General features: G+C 41.9%; 1 protein-coding gene across 1 annotated transcript in view; it reads right to left on the bottom strand.

The window, feature by feature from the left end:
• The window catches only part of CD28 (CD28 molecule), a 71,817-nt gene extending 49,439 nt beyond the window's left edge, over window positions 1-22,378 (bottom strand). The window contains exon 1 of the mRNA XM_030209668.1: window positions 22,121-22,378. Coding sequence (XP_030065528.1) covers window positions 22,121-22,175 — 55 coding nt within the window. The 5' untranslated portion in view covers window positions 22,176-22,378. The remainder of the gene's footprint in view (window positions 1-22,120) is intronic.
• Window positions 22,379-24,406: the final 2,028 nt, after the last annotated feature.

The following is a 24,406-nucleotide window of genomic DNA, read 5'->3' on the forward strand; positions in this document are numbered from 1 at the left end:
CAAACTGAAAAAGCGTATTTCTTTATATTTTCTATTCTGTCTTCCTGTATTTCTAGTGTTGTGTCATTTGCCGTATGAACTGAGTTCTTTGAAATGTATGAGCGACTTGTAACTGTATGTTAAATGTGGTGTGGAAAGGGCATACAGGAATTATATGTGCAATTAGTTATATGCTAGAGAAATGAGTGCATTTAAATGCTCTTTGATTTTTTTGAATAGTCAGAGTAGATGATTCATGCTTGTTAATATAACTGAGCTCTGTGCCAGTAATGTGTATGTTTTCATCGCCCAACATTCCTGGAAATATATAATCACATAGATGTATAGTATGTGTTTGAGTAGCTGATATATATATACATACTTTCTATATTCATTTAAATCTTTCTACACATAAAACACATGAGGCTGTGCATGGAAAAATATTGGATGTTTGGGCAATTTTTAGACCTTTTCCCTACTTTTCCAGTATTTTTCTTCATTTCAAACCTTCATCGTAGTAAAAATAGGAAAATATACAAGTTGAGATGTGACACAGATTGCAATGGCAACCATGTAGTCTATATACTAAGATATACATGTTTAAAGTTATATATAGGAAAGACGACACGGGCACTAAAACAGTGCTTGACTGATCATAAATTCAATATTATACACCAACGTAAGGAAGCTCCATTAGTGACCCATTGTATGGAAAAACAGCACACGTTTTCCGATTTTAAATGTATAGTGATAAATCAGACGAGGGAATCGATAAGGGGAGGGAATAGGGATCGAGCTCTAATACAAGCAGAACAGCGCTGGATCTTTAGGCTAAACACTATAATACCAAATGGTTTGAATGTACGTGAAGAATAGAAAGCATTTCTATAAAAAGGAAATTACAAAATAAAAAGGTAAAATGACCAAACGATCCAGGTGATTGAGAGAAAGTCCCTTTAAGAAAGAAGTCGATAGTGATTGGATAGGTGATCGGGTTGAAGGTTTAAATACCCTGACGCCATTTTAATTAGGAGTCCCGCAGAGGAAAAAGGCAGAACCCACACAAGGTAGGCTTCTTTAAATTAATCCTTATTCATAAGGGTTAGACGGTTTCCTAAAGGACCAGTCCATAAACCGCTACTAAATGGACTTGGGAAAAATCCACAATTCCGGGAATAACATGTATAGAATGTTTGTACGTTTGGGAAGCTTGCCAGGTGCCCATGGCCTGGATTGGCCGCTGTCGTGGACAGGATGCTGGACTCGATGGACCCTTGGTCTTTTCCCAGTGTGGCATTACTTATGTATTTATGTACTTATAAGATAGCTCTCCGTGGTCCACTCTCTAATACTGTACATTTACACTTTAATCTGTAGGACAAGAGTAGTAGTCAAGGGCACGACTCCTGAGGAATAGGTTTGAGAAACGGCGGCTTTCTGTTGAGCATTCCCAACTGAACATTCTACAGCCCAGATAAGTGTACAGCCATTATAACTCTATAAAATAAAAAAAGACAAAAAACTATGTACAAAGAAACATAATTGAGAACAGCAGAGGTTTTTAAGACTGATGACGATTCTGCACCTTATCCCAATTAGAGCAGATAATCATCTGCAGAGGAGAGGTAGCAGCCTGCAATTTGAATGATACGTGCTAGGGCGCATGAACAGAATCTGAAGGCTTTTCCTCCAGCAAATGAAGAGGAAATTACTTGAAGAGAAAATTACTTGCATTCATATGTACTACATCGTAGTAAAAACAAATTTAAGGTGTAATATTCAGCCCGGGGTGGTAAGCAGCTTATAAACTGCTCACAGCTGCAGGATAAACTAATCCCAGAAATTCAATGCCAGGGCATATGCAACTCCCGGCATTGACTATCTGGGTAAAGTGCTGAACTGGAAGTTAACCGGGCACCAGCCAATATTCAGACCGGTGCCCGATTAACTCTGCACAAGACGTTAGGACAGCCTTTTTGTTGTCCTAATTTTTGGGCCCATTTACAAAGCAGCGGTAAGCACCGTGTGCTAATCTAGATCTACCGCCAGGCTACCGCAAGAGCCTGGAGGTAGTTCTCACCCTAGCACATGCCTCTTTTGGTGCTACAAAATTGTTGTAGCACCGGAAGCTCTTACTCCCATCTCAATAGATGATGGTAAAGGCTCCCCACTAAAATAACTATGCAGTAAGTGGTTCACTTACTGCTTGGCCATTTCTGTTTCCCAAAAATTGACAGCCTTTTATCCGCTGAGGTAAAAGGGGACCTCAGCATGCATCAAAAACACACTGACACTAGTGCAGGCTCCCTTTTACTGCAGTTTAGTAAAAGGACCCCTTTATGCACTTAGCCAGTTAGCACACTAAGGGCCCTTCCAAGGAGCAGCGGTAAGCCCAATATTGGCTTATCACTCGCTCTTCCAGGACTATCGCCAGCCCAACGTGGCCACCAGGGGTAGTACCACCCTGAGTGAGTGCCATTTCAGGGGAAAAAGAAAACCCCTGGAAATGGCTTGCACGGCGGTAACCCTGTGGTAATCAGGCATCACTGCGTGCTGCCCGGTTAGCGCGGGATCCCTTATCACCATCTTAATGGGTGGCGGTAAGGTTTCCCCACCGTATGGCCATGCGATAAGAGTTCACTCACTGCATGGCTATTTTTGGTGGGGGCTTTTACCGGCTGTGGAAAAAAAGGCCCTGACGCGCATGAAAAACAGCCCCTGCCACTACCGCAGGGCCCTTTTTCCTGCAGCTTAGTAAAAGGACCCCTATATATCACCACTAGCTGGCTAAGTAATGGCTCCATCCCTGGACTGCCAGTAACCTAGCTGGTTAGGGAATGGTCAGTTAGTAGTGATATTCAGTGGCACTAATCCATTAAGTGCCACTGAATTTTGACAGCCAGCCAGCTCATCAGGGTTTAACAGGGCAGGAGCCCCTCATGCCTGGTTAAACCCCATTGAAGACTGACTTCTTAATGTGTGTTAAAGAGTTTTAGTGCATGCAATGCATTACATCAATTTTGTATACAATAAAATTACCGTATTTTTCGGACTATAAGACGCACTGGACCATAAGACACACCTAGGTTTTAGAGGAGGGAAGTAGGAAAAAAAAATTTTCCTTTTTCCCTCCTCTAAAACCTAGATGCTCCAGTGCGTCTTGTCCGAATCCCTCCCTCCGAGTTTGGGATCGCCCTCCCCCCGGCCCTGTCACCACTTCTCCCTACTCACATCACGCGATCTTCCCTGGTGGTCTAGTGACGTCGGGGCAGGAAAGAGCCCCCTCTTTCCTGCCCAGCGCGCTGCTCTCCGTCCTCCTGTATGCTGCCTGACGGTCTCGGCAAGATTCAAAATGGCCGCTGAGAATTGAAGTCTCGGCGGCCATTTTGAATCTCGCCGAGACCGTCAGGCTGCATACAGGAGGACGGAGAGCAGCGCGCTGGGCAGGAAAGAGGGGGCTCTTTCCTGCCCCGACATCACTAGACCACCAGGGAAGATCGCGTGACGTGAGTAGAGAAAAGTGGTGACAGGGCCGGGGGGAGGGCGATCCCGAACTCGGAGGGAGGGAGGGAAATCTCTACCTTCGGACTATAAGACGCACCCCTCATTTTCCTCCCAAATTTGGGGGGAAAAAAGTGCATCTTATAGTCCGAAAAATACGGTATTAAAACTGCTAATGAACTGAATGCATGCTAATAAATTCATATAGATAGATAGATAGATAGATAGATAGATAGATAGATAGATAGATAGATAGATAGATAGATAGATACACACCTATACCTATCTATCTATCTATCTATGATTCTGTTAGCATGCCTTAAAATTTTTAATTAATGTAAAATCAATGTAATGTTCATTAACCTGTGGACTAAAAAATGAATGTCATTTGTTAACATTTAAACGTCATTTGAAAGCACATTTCTTGTATCTGGCATATCATGTTCCTGCTGGTCTTTGATTTATTGACTATCTAAGAAGCTTAGCGAGTCTTTTACTAAGCCACGATAGCATTTTTAGCTCACGGTAGAAATCAGCTGGCAGTAAATGCCAATATGCCCATAGGAACATAATGGGCTTCTCTGCGTTTACTGCCAACTGATTTCTACGTGAGCCAAAAATGCTACCACGGCTCAGTAAAAGACCCCCTTTTAGCTTTATTGTAATAGTTATGTTAAAGGATCTATTGTATTTGTTTTTATGTGATTTATATATGTTTTGTTGTTCGCTGCCCTGGATAAGGGTGGGTTATAAGTAAAAAATCCATTCCAATTAACTTATGAATGAACACACATATGATCAATCTGGTTTTATTCTAAGCCACCTGGTTGCTTTTCATGGTCTTTGTGCTATATATCAAATAAGTAAGTAAACAAGTTTTAGTGCATATTTAAAGTATTGTATTAAACTGAATGTGTGAACAGAACCAAAAAAATTCCTGAAAACTGGGGAAAAGATTCATAGATTGCCCAAACTTATGTGTTGTCACTAGCAAAATTAGACCCGGGTATCCAATGCCGAGCCATGCCCAAGCACCAGCACTGGATAAGCAGGTTTCAAGTTATATTAAAATTTAATATACTGCTCATAGGTAACCATCTAGGTGGTTTACAATTACAATTAAAAATTATAAAAAGTTTGAAAAGAACAACAAAATCAATAGTACAGTGCAAATATGAAGTACAAAGTAATAGAGGAAAAATACATTATGGGCTAGATTCTATACATCACGCCTCGATTTCCGTGCAGAAATCAAAGCGCATTCTATAGAGTATACTTTAATTTAGGCATACATTATAGAATATGCTAAGTGCTGCTCTGTGTGACTAAATTTAGTCACAGTCAATTACACCAACTAAAACCCGGTGTTAATGCCGGCGCATAAATTAGGTGCGGAGCGAGCATTCTGTATAACAATGCACATACATTTTAGAAATGCCCATCGGCCGCCTATTCCATTCCCATAGCCATGCCCATTTTTCAACTATGTAACTTAGAATTTACGCCCACCACATTACAGAATATGCTTAGCAAGCAGTGTGCACAAATTCTAATGAATGCCAATTAGTGCTGATAATTGCTTGTTAATTGCTATGTCATGCATGGTTCCACGTTAGGAGTCACGGACCAAAAAAGGGATCTAGGTGTTGTTGATGATACGTTGAAACCTTCTGTTCAGTGTGCTGCTGCGGATAAGAAAGCAAATAGAATGTTAGGTATTATTAGGAAAGGAATGGAAAACAAAAATGAGGATGTTATAATGCCTTTATATCGCTCCATGGTGCGACCGCACCTCGAATATTGTGTTCAATTCTGGTCACTGCATCTCAAAAAAGATATAGTGGAATTAGAAAAGGTGCAGAGAAGGGCGACGAAAATGATAAAGGGGATGGGAAGACTTCCCTATGAGAAAGGCTAAAGTGGCTAGGGCTCTTCAGCTTGGAGAAAAGGCGGCCGAGGGGAGATATGATACAGGTCTATAAAATAATGAGTGGAGTTGAACGGGTAGATGTGAAGCGTCTGTTCACGCTTTGCAAAAATACTAGGACTAGGGGGCATGCGATGAAGCTACAAGGTAGTAAATTTAAAACGAATCGGAGAAAACATGTAATTAAACTCTGGAATTCGTTGCCAGAGAATGTGGTAAAGGCAGTTAGCTTAGCGGAATTTAAAAAAGGTTTGGATGGCTTCCTAAAGGAAAAGTCCATAGATCCTTATTAAATGGACTTGGGGAAAATCCACTATTTCTGGGATAAGCTAGAATAAAATGTTTTGTACATTTTGGGGATCTTGCCGGGTGTTTGTGACCTGGATTGACCGCTGTTGGAAACAGGATGCTGGGCTCGATGGACCTTTGGTCTTTCCCAGTATGGCAATATTTATGTACTTATGTACTTATCCAATTATCAATATTGGTTAGCTTATTAAGGGCCCTTTTTATCAAGGGGGCTGGTACTGGTGTCAGCGAATGTTTTACACGCGCACCGAGGACCCCTTTTACCGCAGCTGGTAAAAGGAAAGTCTCGCCTTCTTGCAGGAAATAGCCATGCGGCAAGTAAAGCACTTGCTGTGCAGCCATTTCGGAGGGGAGCTCTTACCGCCACCCACTGAGGTGGCAGTAAGGGCTCCCACATTAACATGGAGGTTACCGGGCAGCCCGCAGCACTGCCCAATTACTGCTAAATACACTCTGGCGCAACAAAACTAAATACATTTTTATAGCAACAGAAATGACGGCGCACTAGGGGTGGGAAGGACCGCCTGGCTGCTGCGGTAGCCTGGCGGTACTTCCTGTATAGCAAGCGGTAAGTCTACTTTGGGCTTACCGCCGCTTAGTAAAAGAAGCCTTAACTGATTAAGTTATGCACATTGTTATGGAATATGTTTGATTTCCGCACAGAAATCGAGGCACAATATATAGAATCCTGAGGTATGGGGATAAAAATTATATAATAAAACTAAAAGTGAAGAGGAGAATAGCAGATTCCAAGTTGCTGTGTACTATTTCATATCGTGATATATAATGTCAAAAATTATCTTATGCATTTGAAAATAGAAAAGTTTTTAATGTTTCTTTAAATTGTGAGAGAGAAGATACTAGATGTAGATGTAAGGGGAGCATATTCTAGGGAGAAGGTCCACTGACACTAAAAATCTTACAGCAAATAGTCTCAAGGCAAATTTGCTGGTGAATTGGTACAATGAGACAATTATGTTGTGATGAATGGAGAGATCTGGCTGGTGCATATGGAGTTAGATAGCGAGAAAGATAAAGGGGTTGTCCAGAGTGATAAATCTTATAAGTCAATAGTAGCACTTTATAAGTAATATGATGTGAGAGTGAAAGCCAATGTTCAGATCAAAACAGACTTCCCGTAGCCAACAGTACTTTTCTGCATTCAAGTATCCGCATAAGACACTTATGTGGGTCTAAGGTGAGTATTGAACCTGCATAAGGGTATCTGGTCAGGCTCCCCCCCCCCCCAATTCCTATCCTCATCCCTCTCTCCCTTCCTCTCCCCAAGAGCATCATACCACTCAACATGGAACCCTTACCCTCCTCATCCCCTGCTGCTACCCTCCACCCCCCTGCCAAGCTTGCCATGAGGCTGCTACTAGAGGTCATGGCAGCCAATTTGGATCTGGAGCTGCAATGAATAGGAGCAAGTGGAGATCACTCCTGCCCTTTGTACCCTAGGCCACCAGAGATTATAAAAGTAGGTCCAGGAGGCCTACAGGGGGTGAGGAGGGTGGTCTGTCAATGTTGGAAGGAACAATGCTCTTGGGGAAGGGTAAGGAGGAGGGATCGCAGTAGGTTTCAATGCTTTTGTGGAGGAAGAAGGGGATCACAATGGAGGCAATGCTCTTGGTAAGGGAGGGAGGGAAGAGGCCAATAGGATTCTTCAGGCCACCATCTGGAAGTTATCCGAGCATCAGCTGCCAGTGCCCAGATAGCTAACCAGGCAAAGACAGGACTGTTTTTTATGTGTACCTATCTTGGCACTGGCACCAAATATCGCCAGTGTCTGGATAAGTGCCAGCTCCACCCCTAGACCACCCTGGCACTACCTGGTTGTGTAAAGACAGTCAGTACTGATATTCAACAACCCTACCCAGTTAAGTGCCACCGAATTTCAACAGATAACCTGAAAGAAGAGACTGAACCGGGCAACGGCCTGTAAAGTATTCCAAAGCAGTGTTTAAAGGGAACACTTCTACTGAATTTCCCAGCAGAAAGAGTAGCAATGACTTTTTAAAATTGACTTTTACCTGGAAAAATGCATCTTTTGTTGAAAATAGGTCAAGATTCCCTGACACTGTCTACTAGTGTTAGGTGATAGAACAAAAGGAACACATTTCTTACAGCTAACTATCCTATTTTTTTCACAGGTGTACTATTTTAAAATATCCTAAATAACTATAAAAACTAACTGAAGCTGTAAATTCCAGGCTGGACTTTTGCCAGCCTGGATCCAAAACAATATACTTAGAACTGGAAGTAGGTAAAAGACACACATATATTTTGGTAGTGAGATGTTTGTAGGCATATCTGATCATTAAGTGGAGGGTGATTTCAGAATATACCTTATGACTATACATCAGATATATTTGTATGCATGCCTCAACTATTTGCAAATGTATGCATATTTATTTATTCATATTTATTAGGGGTATCCTGAAAATCAGACCAATTTGCAGCCCCTAAGGATTGCAGTTTAATATCTCTGATGTAAATGGAGAGTTTCTGGTATTATATCTTTTTTCAGCCGAAGATATACATTTTTGTCTAATATCTGGTGAATACCTGCTTTAATGAGTTGTATGCATTTTTTCAGATATTTTTCCCTCCAGTGACTATAAATAATATGAGTACAATGAGCCCTCAGTTATGCAAATCATTGAATTATGCTTTTGCTCTGTCGTGTAATGAAAATCATTTAGTTGATTCTACTCAGTGTGTTTTCTACTTGACAGAAACAAATAATACAAAAAGAAATAACTGGAGTTGGGATAATTAATTTACCCAGCAACTTATTAGGGATCTGCATTTGTCCGTGCAAAAAAGGCCTTTTTTGGATAAGTGGAGAAGGCAGTAGGAGAGACGCTGGACCCAGGAAGGGAGTGAGAGAGAGGGCAAAGGGGGTAAAGGGTCATGGATTTGATATGCAGCTTTTTTGTGGTACAACCAAAGAAATTTTGAGAGAGAGAGGTATGCTATTCCATGGGGAGGGAGCAGGGGAGAGAAAGGAAGATATGCTGGCCCCAGAGTGGGGGTGCAGGAGAAAGGGAAGAGAGGAGGAGAAGTCAGACAGGGGTAGGAATAGGGACACAGGGGAAGGTGCTGGACAACAGATAGGAACAAGGAATGACAGTGGATGTGGAGAGAAAAGAAATATTAAATGGACAGGAGACCCTGGAAAAATCAGAAGATGGGTGGGACATGAAAGGTGGGGAGAAGGGAACAGAGCATAAGATGGATGGGAGTAGGGAAAGAAGGTGAACAAAGCAGAAGATGGATGAAAGTAGGGGAGGGGAGAAGGGAAACAGAGCAGAAGATGGAGGGGATTGGGGGGGAAGAATATGGATAGCAGAAGATGGATAGGACTAGGTTTGGGAGGAGAAGGGGAACAGAGCAGAAGATGGCTGGGACTTGGTGTTCAGGAGCAGAGCAGGGAGTTATGGATGGGAGAGAAGGAGTGGAAATTGCAAGGGTATAGCAAGTACTTGGCAATTGATGGGTATCTTAGGTAAGAAGACGGCAAGCTACAGTGACATTTACACATAATATGCCCATTCCCAGCATGCTCCTGTCTTTTCTGCACCTCTCTCATGCATGTTGAAGGGATGGAATAAGGGATTTAGAACATATGTCAAGCTGTCAGTTTGGTGGGATTCCCAAGCAGCAAACTTATCCAACAATGGCAGCAGTAATTATTAGGACTGAAACAGCAACAACGATACCTATGTAAAGGCAACACTTCAAATATTTGATTAGGCCCTAGTCCAATAGTATTGCAGGATTTCCCAAACCTGTAGTAGGCACCCCAAAGCCAGTAGGAATTTTAAGACTCTACAATGAATATGCATGAAATCGATTTGTATGTTTAAGAGGTCCAATGTATGCAAATCAACCTCATTCATATTCATTGTGGAACACTTGACTGGTTATGTGATCCCCAGGACAGGTTTGGAAAATCCTGTCCTATTGGGAAATATAATAAATCGGACTGCTAAATGTTAATTGCACTCAACTCTATTTCATGCACAAAGCACAGACTTTCACCAAATATAGAATAAATTACCACAAATATGCTGACAAAAATTGAAATAGAAACTCCAAGAAGCTGACTTTGCATGCAAAGCAAAACTAGAGAAGTAAACAGCTCAAGTCCCACAGTCCCCCTCCCTGAAGTGAACAGTAAAGTGCAGAGCAGAGTTAGTAATAAGAACAGACCAGCAACACCTCAGTATTTAAAAGATGTAAATACACTGACTCCAATAAACAATTGTTGTCAACTTTTCTTTCTAGTGAATTTCTTGCCCATCTCCCAACTCATTTCTTTCTCCCACTCATAGTGCCTCCTTTTCCTCTCTTCCAAATGATTTCATCTCTACATTCACTCTCCTGCTCCCCCACCCCAAAAATAAACTTCCAGTATTCTATCTCTAAGTTTCTCTCTCACCACAGTGTTTTCTCTCTCCTCTCAGCCTTCCCTCATCCCTCAATTTCTCTAGCTCATTCTCTCTCACTCTCCACTTCTCCCATCCATTCCTTTTTCACTCCAATACCTATTTTCCCATCTGGTCAGCTCTTCAGCTAGTCTGTCCCACTTTCTGAATCTCCACCTCTGCAGTTGGATCTCCATCAGTCTCTCTCCCACCTCAACCAAACTCCTAGTCTCTTTCTTCCCCCAATTATCCAATCTCTAATCTCTTTCCTTTCAGCCAGTTCCCCAGTCACTCTCTCTCTCTCTCTCTCTCTCTCTCTCTCTCTCTCTCTCTCTCTCTCTCTCTCTCTCTCTCTCTCATCCAGCCCCACTGGTTTCTATCTCTAGCCCCTCAACCAGTCCCTCAGTCTCTCTCTCTCTTCAGGTAGTCCACCTGTCTCTTTCTTTCTCACCCTCAGTCAGTCCCCCTTTACTCTCTCTCTCTATCCAATTTTAACCAGTCCCCCATTTAATCAGTCCCCGTAAGATCTTCTCTCTCCCCTTCTTTAGCCAGTCTCAAGGGTCGCAGTTCAAACTGTTCAGATAATAGGAGATGCTGCTGAAGATTTACAAAACAGGAGTTTAAAGCTCCAGTATACAAACTTAATGCTAACTAGGCGTCCTTTTAAAATCAATATCTTGCCATTTCAATTATTTGTTAGAGTACCTTGGGAAATGAAAGGTTTATTCAAAACATGTGATCATAAAACACAGGTTTATCTTATCCCCGGCTCTCTCTAAAACATATACTTGTCTTGCCTGTCTTGACTGTTGTGCCATTCTGTCTCACATGTATCTGTATAGTGCTGTGTACACATTTCCTTGGATTCTATATACCCAAATTTACGCTCCCAACTATGTGTGCACATCAAAGATGCGCATGCAGTACATTGATGAATGAGCTCAGAAACATCAATAATTAGGTGCTAACAGCCAATTTTTGGTGTTAATTGGCAGTCTTAAATATTTGCTCATGCATTTCACTGTGTGTTATTCTATAAAGTAAGGCACCTAACTTCAATTGTGCATTCCAGGGGCATTCCGAAACGTTGCAGGTGGATTTACAGAATTTGTCCAAAGCACACCAATGTCGGGTGTCAGCATTTACACCTGTTTTTAGCAGGCATAAGTGCAGTGCCCAAAAGTTGGCGCTGGATCCGTGCTGAACGTTATTCTATAAAGGGTGCTCTCCCTTTATAGAATAGCGCTTACCTCTGGATTCTACATAGCATGCCTAGAGACCCGCGCCAAAATTCAAGCATATTCTCTAGCAATGTGCCAATCAGTGTTCCTAACAGCACTTAACAAGCAATAATGAGCTCTAATTGGCAATAATTAAAATTTACACCCACAGCTCGATAAGCGTATTCTTTAATGCAGTGCGCTGAACTTGCAGCCAAAAAGGGGCATGGTTATGGGTGGGGAAATGGGCATTTTGTGAGCATTCTGAAATTTACATGCATAGTTATAGAATATGGCCCAGTGCACCTAAATCTACATGCTGGGATTTACGATGCACATAATTTTAGGCACTGGGATATCAACTAAGCGTATTCTACATACCGTGCCTAAATCTAGGTGTCGTTTATAGAATACGCTTAGGCAGGGCCACCGAGAGACTAGGCTGGACCCGGGGCAAGTCCGCCCTGCCTCTGCCCCCCGCTGCCCCGCCTCCGCCCCCGCCGCTGCCGCCCCTCCCCGTCGCTCCCCCTGCCGCTGCTGCCCCCCGTCGCTCCCCCCGCCGCTGCAGTCCGCGGTCTCACCTGCCTGCCTCCATGGCTCCGGGACCCCTTCATTCAAAGCGGCGGTCGCAGATCGCGTCTCTTCTGGCCTTCCCTCCCTGTGTCCCGCCCTTATCTGATGTAACTTCCGGTTTCCGTGAGGGCGGGACACAGGGAGGGAAGGCCAGAAGAAAGGCAATCTGGGACTGCCGCTTTGAATGCAGGGGGCCCAGAGCCTCCCCTGCCCCCCCTTGGCGGCCCTGCGCTTAGGCGGAAATGTTTACCACTTGGATTTTTTAGAATCCCCTCTTAGCGCTCAACTTAATGCCAAAATTCTGGGCACTAAGTTATTAGTAAATTTGCACACCAAATCCATTACAGAACACTAGCATAAATTGGCAATTACACACCAACATTTAGGTGCTCCCACTTATCCAACCACAGGCATAAATGTGTGCACTTAAATGTGGCATCCTGTGTACACAATGAACAATATTGTATAAGCTTCATGCATTGCTTGGTGATATGCCCATGGCCCACCCTTGTAAATGTTCCCCTGGACCATTACCAGGGGCGGCCCAAGGCAATCTGCTACCTGAGGCAAGGGATGAGATACAGCAAAAGGTGAGGGCTAAGATGGCGCTCCCTCCCCACTGGTCGTGGTCTGGCATCTCCCCCCTCCTTCAAACCCTTCCCCAAGCCTTCTTTTGTTTTCCAAAAGAGGACTGTGGCAGTGATTCCCATAGACTGCCCTGCCACCAGCACCGGCCTTTTCTCTCTATTGCGGCCCACCTCTGAGGAAACAGAAAATTATGTCAGAGGCATGCCACAATAGAGAGAAGAGGCTGAAGCCAGTGACAGGGCAGCCAATGGGAATCGCTGCCACCGCCATCTTTTAATAAGCTCAGGGAGAGGGGACTGAAGAAGGAAGGAGGGAGACCAGGGCCAGTGTGGGGGGATATGCCGCTCCCAGAAGACTGCCTTCTGAGGCCCCCGCCTCAGGTAGCCTAATGGTACAGCCGCTACTGGCCGTTACATGCTAGAACCCTTAGGCATCAAGTGCACTTACACGCATTCCTGCCATTTCACCCCCCATTTTGACATGTAATTGCTATTGCAGCATTGAAGTTATGACCCAAATTAGTACCTAGCTTTTGGTGCACTTTATAGAATATAGTTATGCCTACTCTGAAGTACATCTCCTATTTTATTTTATGCTTTTAACATGCATTTTAAAAAATATGTGCATAAGTGTAGACCCTGCCCCCCACGAAAGCCAGGATATATGCACATATGTTTATACACATATAAACATGTATTTCAGTAACAGAAAAGGCTGGATTTACATGCAGAAATGTCTTATCAAATTACCCCCCTGATGGACAGGTCTTATTCCTTGGAACCTACCTCCTAGTCAAGAAAGACAGGGCCCACAAACAGAGGACCCTGAGTAAGATATCAAGATCATGACTGCATAGATTTATGGTAAATGCAATAAAACTGAGAAGGGACAACTTTTAACAGAGCACCATTGGATACATCATTTTATTCTGGAAATGTTTCAAGGAGAATGATGGTTAGATAAGTTGTCATTAGTAAGTCATTTCTTGCACAGTGTGACCTTGGCATGTACTATCTACCAGTACCAGTTCTGCGAATATGAGAGATGCATTTTCCAGAGTGTAAAGCCTAGATCAGAAACTCTCATTATGTGAGCAAAATGAATTTGTTAAAGGTATTAAGAACAGTCTCAATAAAATGCACTTCCAGGCTGGACTTGAATCTGGCAAGAGAGGGAATCTGGTCACGAGTTCAGGAAGGTCATTGCAGGCATTTGATACAGCCAGATGTAAGGCACAGAGATGAGATTCGGGTGCAAAGAAGAGCAGCTTGCCTAGCATCTTATTCTATTACTATCTACTGCTGAGTTCACAACAGTATTTGAAATCCACCTGATGGGCTGAGTGCAGCCGGAGGTTGGACCCTCAGAAAAAGGTATAACTTTTTGGTCATCATTTATTAATTTCTGTGATTCCAAACTGCCCAGCAGAAAAATCTGATGTAAAATAAAAGTTAGTGTGAGCTGCCCTAAAAAAAGCAGTCAAATTTCAGCTGAAAACGTTACATAAAGCAGTTGCTGTATTAGTCCACTTGAATATAGAGAAATAGAGGTTAAATAAATAAAACAAACACAAAACACCTAGAGGGTAAATAATTAAAAAAAAAAATAACAAAAACATAATAACATAGTAGATGATGGCAGAAAAAGACCTGCACGGTCCATCCAGTCTGCCCATCAAGATAACTCATATTTGTTGCTTTTTGTGTATACCCTACTTTGATTTGTACCTGTGCTCTTCAGGGCACAGACCGTATAAGTCTGCCCAGCACTATCCTCACCTCCCAACCACCAGACCTGCCTCCCAACCACCGGCTCTGGCATAGACCGTACAAGTCTGTCCAGCACTATCCCTGCCTCCCAACCACCAGTCCCGCTGCCTACCACCGGCTCTGGCACAGACCGTATAAGTCTGCCCAGCACTAAGGAATGTAAGGTGATATATATTTTATTGAACAATACATTTCAATCCCTATTTTACATAGAATGTAGATATCAACCCCCCCCCCCCCCCCACACACACACACACACACACCCTAGCCTTACCCCAAAATCAGCACTATTTAAGCGGCCAGGAATGGCTCCTGGATGGTTAAATAGTGCTAAGTCGGATAAGCACTAATATTCAGTGCACAGAGACAAAAACTTCATAATAACACCTTTTTCAGGTACATCAGAAGCAGAAAGCCTGTGAGGGAATCCATGGGATCGTTAGATCATGAAGGAGCAAAAGGGACACTCAGAGAGGACATGGCCATAGCAGAGAGATTGAATGAATTCTTTGCTTCAGTTTTACAGAAGAAGATGTAAGAGATATACCTGTACTGGAAATGGTTTTCAAGGGTGATGATGGAGAGAAACTGACAGATATCTCAGTGAATCTGGAAGACGTACTGAGCCAAAATCAACAAATTAAAGAGGGATAAATCACCTGGACTGGAAGGTATACATGCAGGGCACTGAAAGCACTCAAACATGAAATTGCTGATCTGCTGTTAGTGACCTGAACATATCGTTAAAATCATCCATTGTACCTGAAGATTGGAGGGTGGCCAATGAAATGTCGATTTTTAAAAAGGGTTCCAGGTGTGATCCCTGAAATTAAATGATCGGTAAGCCTGATTTCAAGGCCAGATGAAATAGTGGAAACTATAATAAAGAATAAAATAATGGAACATATAGACAAACATGGTTTAATAGGACAAAGTCTGAATGGGTTTGGAACTTTTGCCTCACCAATTTGCTTCATTTCTTTAAAGGCATGAATAAACATGTGGACAATGGTGAGCCAGTTGATGTAGTGTATCTAGATTTTCAGAAAGCTTTTGATAAAGTTCCTCATGAGAGACTCCTGAGAAAATTAAAAAGTCATGGGATCGGAGGCAATGTCCTTCGGTGGATTGGGAATTGGTTATTGGGCAGAAAACAAAGGGTAGGGTTAAATGGCCATTTTTCTCAATGGAGGAGGGTGAATAGTGGGGTGCTGCAGGGATCTGTACTAGGACTGGTGTTATTTAACATATTTATAAATTATCTGGAAATCGGAACAACTGAGGTGATTAAATTTGCAGATGACACAAAACTATTCAAAGTTGTCAAAACATGCAGATTGTGAAAAATTGCAGGAAGACCTTAGGAAACTAAAGACTGGGCATCCAAATGGCAGATGAAATTTAATGTGGAGAAATGCAAAGTCATGCACATTGGAAAGAAAAATCTGAATCATAATTACCTGATAAATGTTGCCATACTGGGACAGATCGAAGGTCCATCAAGCCCAGCATCCTGTTTCTGACAGTGGCCAATCCAGGTCACAAGTACCTGGTAAGATCCCAAAACAGTACAATATATATTTATGCTGCTACCCTAAAAATAATCAGTGGATATTCCCCAAGTCCATCTTAATAACTGCTTATGGACTTTTCATAAGTCCATAAGCCATTTTCAGCTAGCCAATCCTTTTTTAAACCATGCTAAGCTAACTGCTTTTACCACATTCTCTGGCAATGAATTCCAGAGTTTAATTACACATTGAGTGAAGAAATATTTTCTCAGATTTGTTTTAAATTTACTATTTTGTAGCTTCATTGCGTGCCTAGCCTAGTACTTTTGGAAAGAATAAACAAGTGATTCGCTTCTACCCATTCCACTCCACTCATTATTTTATAGACCTCTATCATATCTCCCCTCATACGTCTCTTTTCTAAACTCAAGAGCCCTAACCTCTCTGGCCTTTCCTCATAGGGAGGATGCTAAGGTCCACCTTAGGAGTCAACACTCAAGAAAAAGCTCTAGGTGTCAATGTAGAGAATACACTGAAATCTTCTGCCCAGAGTGCAGCGGCGTCCAAAAAAGCAAGCAGAATGCTAGGCATTATTAGGAAAGGGATGCAAAATAAGATCAAGAATATTATAATGCATCTGTAGCATTCCATGGTGTGACCTCACATTGAGTATTGCATTCAATTCTGGTTGCCGTATCTCAAAAAAGGTATATAGCAGAATTAGAAAAGGTTCAAAGAAGAGCGACCAAAATGATAAAAGGGATGAAACTCCTCCCGTATGAGGAAAGACCAGAGAGGTTAGGGCTTTTCAACTTAGAAAAGAGACGGATGGGGATATGATTGTCTATAAAATCCTGAGTGGTGTAGAACGGGTACTTTCAAAAAGTACAAAGACCAGGGGACACTCAATGAATTACATAGAAATACTTTTAAAACAAATAGGAGGGAATATTTTTTCATTCAAAGAATAGTTAAGCTCTGGAACTCGCTGCCAGAGGATGTGTTAACAGCAGTTAGCATGTCTGTGTTTTAAAAAGCTTTGGACAAGTTCCTAGAGGAAAAGTCCATAGTCTGCTATTGAGATGGACATGGGGGAAGCCACTGCTTACCCCGGGATTGGTAGTTCATGGACTGTTGCTACAAATTGGGTTTCTGCCACGTACTTGTGATCTAGAATGGCCATTGCTGGAAGCAGGATACTGGGCTAGATGAACCATTGGTCAGACCCAGTATGGCTATTCTTATGTTCTTATGAGGTAGCCGGTTATCTCCGCTGAATATTAGCACTTAGGCCCAGATTCTATATATGGTGCAGCGAATTATGTACATTAAATTGGGCAGGTACACAATTTACACACATAACTTAATTGAGTAATGAGTCAATGAGTGCTGATAATTGGGTGATAACCAATTATTCATTCATTCATTTTTAGTATTTATATACCGTTTAGACCTAAGCGGTTTACAGTTTAATTTTACAGGTACTGGGTCTGTCCCTAGTGGGCTCACAGTCTAAGTAGTACATTGCACTACTGTTGTACCTGGGGCAGTGGAGGGTTAAGTGACTTGCCCAGGGTCACACAGAACTGCAGAGGAAATTGAACCTGGTTCTCCAGGATTTCAACCCACTGCCAACCATCAGGTAGCAGTGGGAATTGAACCCAGTTCCCCAGGTCCACAACCCACTGCACCTACCATTAGGCCACTGTTAATTGGCCCTAATTATGATTTATACGCATATCATATTCTATAACGATGCACTCATAAATCCTATTGCATGTAAATATTTGGGGTCATGGCTAGGAGCATTTCTGGGGCGTTCCGAGGGCGCTCCCAAATTTTATGAATGTAGATATAGAATATGGCCAAACTGCGCCTAATGTAGGTACCGGTTTTTATGCTTGCATATAGCAGGCATAATTGCAGGCACCTACAGTTAGACGTGGTTTATACCCTAACAGTGATTCTATAAAAGATGCATACCCCTTATAGAATCGCACTAAGGAGTATGTTTACTAAGGTGCATTAGCATTTATAAAGGGCTTTTAAAGTTAAGGCACATTAAATGCTAACACTTATACATTTCCTATGAGCGCATTAGCGTTTAACACGTATCAACCATGTATGCACATTCAAAACGCTAGCACGCCTTAGTAAACATACCCTTAAATGCGTTAAATTTTCAGTGCCAATTTTTAGGCGCTACTTATAGAATCTATCCCTTAGCACATAGTGGCTAACCAGCTATATCTCATGATATAGTCAGCTCTCCGCAAATATTCAGACAGTGGCCAGCTAAGTTTAGCAGCCAAATCAGACTGGCTAAATAGCAGTCCTATCTTTGGCCATTATAAACTTAACTGACCAGCGCTGAACATTAAGTAGCCAGTTAAGTTTGAGCTGGCCAAAAAAAAATGGATATTCAATGTCAGTCACCGGAAACGACCCGGCATTGAATATCCAGGCTCAGCTCCGCCGGTGGCAGCTAACCACACTTCCTGCCACCCCAAGAATTGAAACATTCAGGTTTCAATGTGTTCAACACTGTTGTATTTCAGAAAATAATCTGCTGACACAGTCTTTTGTTAAATGCTTGCAGGAGTGCATGTGTATTTCCCAACCCATGCAGCAGGAGCAGCTATTTTCCAAATATAGACATTGACACAATGAACAGCACGGACCCAGCAGCTTCCTCGTGGAAGTGCTGACATTTTCATGTGTTGTTGCACCATTTTACAAACCCACACACGAAAGTGCCACCAATGATCTAGTGATGCTGCAATTTTAACACAGTTTCATTTTGGAGGTAGACAAGAACTACATGGGATTAAGGAGAATGACTCCCTTAATCCCTCGTGCAAAGCCCTGGCTCAAACAAGTACTTTTCTTAAACCTATTTATGCCATTGAGCAGGTGTAAAAGTTGATGTGGAATGTTTTCCCATTATCCCCCGCATTCTATGTAACACGTCTAGAGATCCATGCCGAAAGTGGCGCAGATTCTAAAACAATGCACGTAAGCTAATGAGTGCCGATAGCACTTAACAAGCAATAATGAGCACTAATTGTTAGACGCACAACTCGCTAAGCGTATTTTGTAATGATGTGCGCTGCGCTAACGCACGCAGGCAAAAAAGGATGCGGTTATAGGCGGGGAAATTGGCATTTCATGGGCATTCCGAAATGTGTGTGCCTAGGTATAGAATACGGCCCAGTGAGCCTAAATCTATGTGCCGGGATTTACGCCACGTTTTCACTGGTGTAGATTTAGGCGCTGAAATATCAACTAAGCATATTCTATGGAAATATCAACAAAGCAATTATGGAATACGCTTAGTCAGCACTAATTTTAGTGCCAATGTTTTAGGCGCCATATATAGAATCTCTCCTTATGTGTGTATTCCCTTTGCAAAATGAGAAATGCACATGTAGATTTTAGTCCCACCCAAGCCCTGTTCAAACCACACCCCCTTGAAATCTCTATGTCGTGTGGATTTCCATGTGTAAATACCTGGCTTTTTGAAATCAGTTTTTATATGTGTATGAGATATACACATGTAAGGGGTGTCGTTACCAACATGGGCTACTGTCAAAATGTGTTATTTTACTGTTAACCACAGTTAGTAGTAACTAGGTCTCATTGCATAAAATGGGACCTGTGATAAAATAGCAAGAGTTAGTGGTAAAGTCTTAACAGTAGCACGTTAGCAACCTTACCCTAAATGCCAATATTTTCACACTGAAACCACATATCGGCCTTCTAAAAGAACCCTTTTTTTACTAGCCTTTGGGAGCTAAATCCCCTTCCTCAGGTCAGGACAGAGCTGAAAGCATGAAATCCTGTTTTTCTTTTCTGCTGTATGCTTCATTTGTCCTGATTAGATTGTAAACGTCAAGCAGCAACGGCAGAGGTAATTGTGTAACAGGGCAGCTGTGTCAAAGTTGGAAATAGGGACTGTTTTAAAGCAATTTTATGAAGGCAACAGAAGCACCTATGTGCCTTTACAAAATAGACAACCTGTTGCTTGCAAATACTTACACACAAATCCACACCTACTCTGAAGAAAGTGTAAATATGCCCATCTGAATTCTGCCCCTGTTTTACCCAAACTGTGCTCCCAGGCATGCCTATTTATTTATTTATTCGGATTTATTTACCACCTTTTTGAAAGAATTCCCTCAAGGCAGTGTACAGTAAGAATAAATCAAACATAAGCAATAGACAATAACAGCAGTAAAAATATTCAAATAACAATACAAAGTATGGCGTGGAAGGGTATAATTGAACAGGGACGAACATCTCTAAATGCGCCCATCTCTAAGGACGTCCCGGCAAAGGGGCGGGGGAACCGCTATTATTGAAACAAGATGGGTGCCCATCTTTCGATAATACGGTCGGGGATGCCCAAATCATGAAATTTAGGTCGACCTTTGAGTTGTCCTTAGGTCGTTTTTGAGATGGTCGTCCCTGGTTTTGGGCGAAAATGGAAACCAAGGACGCCCATCTCAAAAACAACCAAATCCAAGGCATTTGGTCATGGGAGGAGCCAGCATTCATAGTGCACTGGTCCCCCTCACATGCCAGGACACCAACCGGGCACCCTAGGGGGCATTGCATTGGACTTCACAAATTGCTCCTAGGTGCATAGCTCCCTTACCTTCGGTGTTGAGCCCCCCAACCCCCCCCAAACCCACTCCCCACAACTGTACACCACTACCATAGCCCTAAGGGGTCAAGGGGGGCACCTACATGTGGGTACAGTGGGTTTGTGGTGGATTTTGAAGGGATCACATTTACCAGCACAAGTGTAACAGGTAGGGGGGGGAATGGGCCCGGGTTTGCCTGCCTGAAGTGCACTGCACCTACTAAAACTGCTCCAGGAACCTACATACTACTGTAATGGAGCTGGGTATGACATTTGAGGCTGGAATAGAGGCTTGCAAAAAATATATATATTTTTTTTTAGGGTGGGAGGGGGTTGGTGACCACTGGGGGAGTAAGGGGAGGTCATCCCCGATTCCCTCCAGTGGTCATCTGGTCAGTTCGGGCACCTTTTTGAGGCTTGGTCGTGAAACAAAATGGACCAAGTAAAGTCAACCAAATGCTCATCAGAGACGCCCTTCTTTTTTCCATTATCAGCCAAGGACGCCCCAGTCCCACCTTCGCTATGCCTCCGACATGCCCCCATGAACTTAGGTCATCCCCGCGATGGACTGCAGTTGAGGACATCCAAAATCGGCTTTCGATTATGCCGATTTGGGCGGCCCTGAGAGAAGGATGCCCATCTCCCGATTTGTGTCGGAAGATTGGCGCCCTTCTCTTTCGAAAATGCCCCTGATAGTATATTACTTACAATGTCAACACAAGATATAATAGAACATTTTAATAGACAACTTAACGTATAAGCAAAGATGGAACATACAGATAAGAAAGAGAGTAAGAGGAGTTAGAAAATAAGGTGACTAATTTAAAGAAAGTTGCACATGAGGTCAGAGAGATGATTAACTATTATCTCAGCTAAGGTAGTCATGGATAAACATGTCCTGCTGCAGTATATGCAGCCTGTGTCACTTCTTGTGTGTGTGTGAGAGAGACTAAGAAGTTAGTGACTTCTTCCATTTTGCCTATGTGCAGTCTGCCTTTAAGTAGACGCTATCTTCCACCATTCTTACTTTTTATGCCTATACACCCTGGCACAATTTTTTTCTGCATATAAAACATGCTTCATACCTGGAAAACATTTTATAAAATTACCCCCATGTGTCTCTGTATAGCAATCCAGCTATATAAGTCTTGCTATGCTATGCTATAATTATTATTTATTATTATTTCTAAGACTTGCAGAACTCCTTTCAGGTGAAATAGTCCATCAAAGCTGTGTATATTGAGTAGAAAAAAAACAATAATATATAATAAGAAATAAACATAAAGAAAAGGAGTAATAAATGAAATGTTGCAACACACTCATTATTTTTATATTTTATTTTTCTAATTTACATTAAGTACATCATTAAAAAAACGATCAAATTGTGAAAAAGAAAAGTTTAGCAAATAGAAAAAAAAGAATTACACCAGAGTGCAATAATATCATGAGAAAGAAAAAAAATCTTACATCATCCACAATAATAAGGTAACATATCCAGCCAAGATCAGAAAAATGTTACAAAAGAAAAAGAAAAACACTCCAAAGCACATCATCTGCTCACCAGCAAACCTAGCCAACCCATCAGTATGTAACCTCTGAGAATCACAGTAAAGGTGCAAATTAACTGGCCATGAAAGAAAAGCAAAATAAAAAGGCTTTGTTTACCTTTTAGTAGAGCCAGAGGAAGGAAGCCAAGAGTCAGAAGTATCCTGAGAATCATCTTAATGGTGTGCTGAGAATCTTGGCCTCACCTCGCAAAGAACAAAGACCTAAACTGTTGCCCAAGTAGTAGACGTGAGACTGTTATTCTCAAGACTTCTTCAATCTCTCTCACTTTAGTCGTCTCTGTCTTTTAATGTCTCCTTGACATCCATTCATCTGCTCATTCCATCTCTGTTTCTGAGCTATATTAATTGCAGAAGCACCTCTGGTATGCACGAGATTGTAACATTTCACACAGGAAATAGAACTTGATGATTTAACCTTTTTTCCTGCTGAAGCTTTCTCACTCTCATCTTCTTCTTGCCCTCCTGTAGGCATGGCTTTTGATTGACACCTCTATGGAGATTTTTTTTTCTGTACCCATGCTAACCTCCCATTACAATTCAATTCAAAGAAATGTTCATTTGACTTACAAATATGGCATTTTTTATGTATATTTAATTGTTTTTATAGTGATGATGCAGAATATTCTGAAATGACAACCACAGAAAAAGAGTCCTATGCATGAAAGCAGTCAGATGAGCAAACAGTGGGGGTGACACAAAGGATGATGCAGAACAAGCAAGACACAATGGACTCAAAAAGTTCACATCAGAAGATTTATTCAAAGTAAAAATGGACTTGACACAAATCATGTTTCAGCCACAAAGGCCTGCTTCAGGAGTCCCTGTGAGTCGTAGTTATATGGCTTCACAGCGTTCTGCAAATATCGAAGTCAAAAATCCTGGGCAAGAAGTAACAATCGCAGGAGCGCTGTCAAACAAAGTCAAGGCTAGTTTGCAGATTTTGGAAATGGCTGCATTCCACTTTCACTTCAAAACATAGGTGACTAAGATCACATTCACAGAAGTAGAATTTTTGAACTGCCATAACTTTAGAAAGTGATTTCAATCCCTTCCTGCAGCATTCATAAAAATTAACCAAACCCCAACTGATTCCTAAACATAATATATGATAAAGCCCTCCCAAACATTTTCTTTTTACACTTCAAGTTTTTCAATGTTAAAATAAAAGGAAAAGACCTCAGTGGCTCTCATATTTCCTTAATAACGAGACCACCATCATCAAACCTTCTCTATTTTTTGCTTATATTCCTCTAGTGCAATGTGTAACACCTTCAATATTAATACAAATAGTGAATCATTTTCCCATATATTCATAAACCAATAATATAACACGGTTCAGTTTCTTTAAACATGAGCCTCATAACTAAAATACTTATCTTTATAGACTACTGCTCTCAAGCTGAACAGAGCTGTCCATTTCACTGATAACAGCTTCCTGGGGAGCAAAACCGTCCACTCTATAACGATAGACTGGAGAGTTGAAACCTGCTCCTGGTGGGTGGGCCTGAGTCCAAAGCTGGTTGTCCCCAGCACACCCAGGCACACCCATGGCTATCCCAGTGTAGAGCACAAGAACTTAAGAATCATCATAATGGGCCAGACCAAAGTATCCTGCTTCCAACCATGGACAATCCAGGTCACAAGTAAATGGCAGGAATCCAAACAGTAACTAGATTCCAGGCTACTTAACTACCATCTCCACCCCCACCCCCCACCCCCAACCTGGGATAAATATTAGCTTTTCCTGGGTCTATTTCTGTAAAGGCCTATTGACTTTTTTTCCAGAAACTTGTCCAAATCTTTTTTTAACCTCTGCTACATTAACTGCTTTTACCACATCCTCTAGCAATGAGTTCCAAAGTTTAACTATGCATTCAATGAAAAAAATACTTTCTCCTATTTATTTTAAATAAATTTACTTTCTTATGGCATGGCCCCCAGTCTTTGTATTTTTTGAAACAGCAATTTATGTTTATGCATATCATTCATTATTTTTTAGACCTCCTTCATATCTCCCTTCCCCATCTCTTCTCCAAGCTGAAGATCCCTAGCCTTCTTAGCCTTTACTCATGGGAGAGTTGTTCCATCCCCTTTAGACTTTTGGTCATTCTTCTCTGTATCTTTTCTAATTCTGCTATTTCTTTTTTTGAGATGTACACAACATTCAAGGTGATATCATATTTTTGTTCTATTCTTTATTTCTTCTTTTATAATTCCCAACATTCTGTTTGCTTTTATGGCTGCTACCACATGGTGAGCAGACAATTTCAATGTATTGTCTGTGATGACACCTAGGGGTCCTTTTACCAAGCTGTGGTAAAAAGGGCACTGCGCTAGCGACAGGGGCCATTTTTTCCGTGCACTGTGGCCCGTTTTACCACAG

Source organism: Microcaecilia unicolor, chromosome 7 (assembly GCF_901765095.1).
Source record: "Microcaecilia unicolor chromosome 7, aMicUni1.1, whole genome shotgun sequence".
Classification (NCBI taxonomy): domain Eukaryota; kingdom Metazoa; phylum Chordata; class Amphibia; order Gymnophiona; family Siphonopidae; genus Microcaecilia; species Microcaecilia unicolor.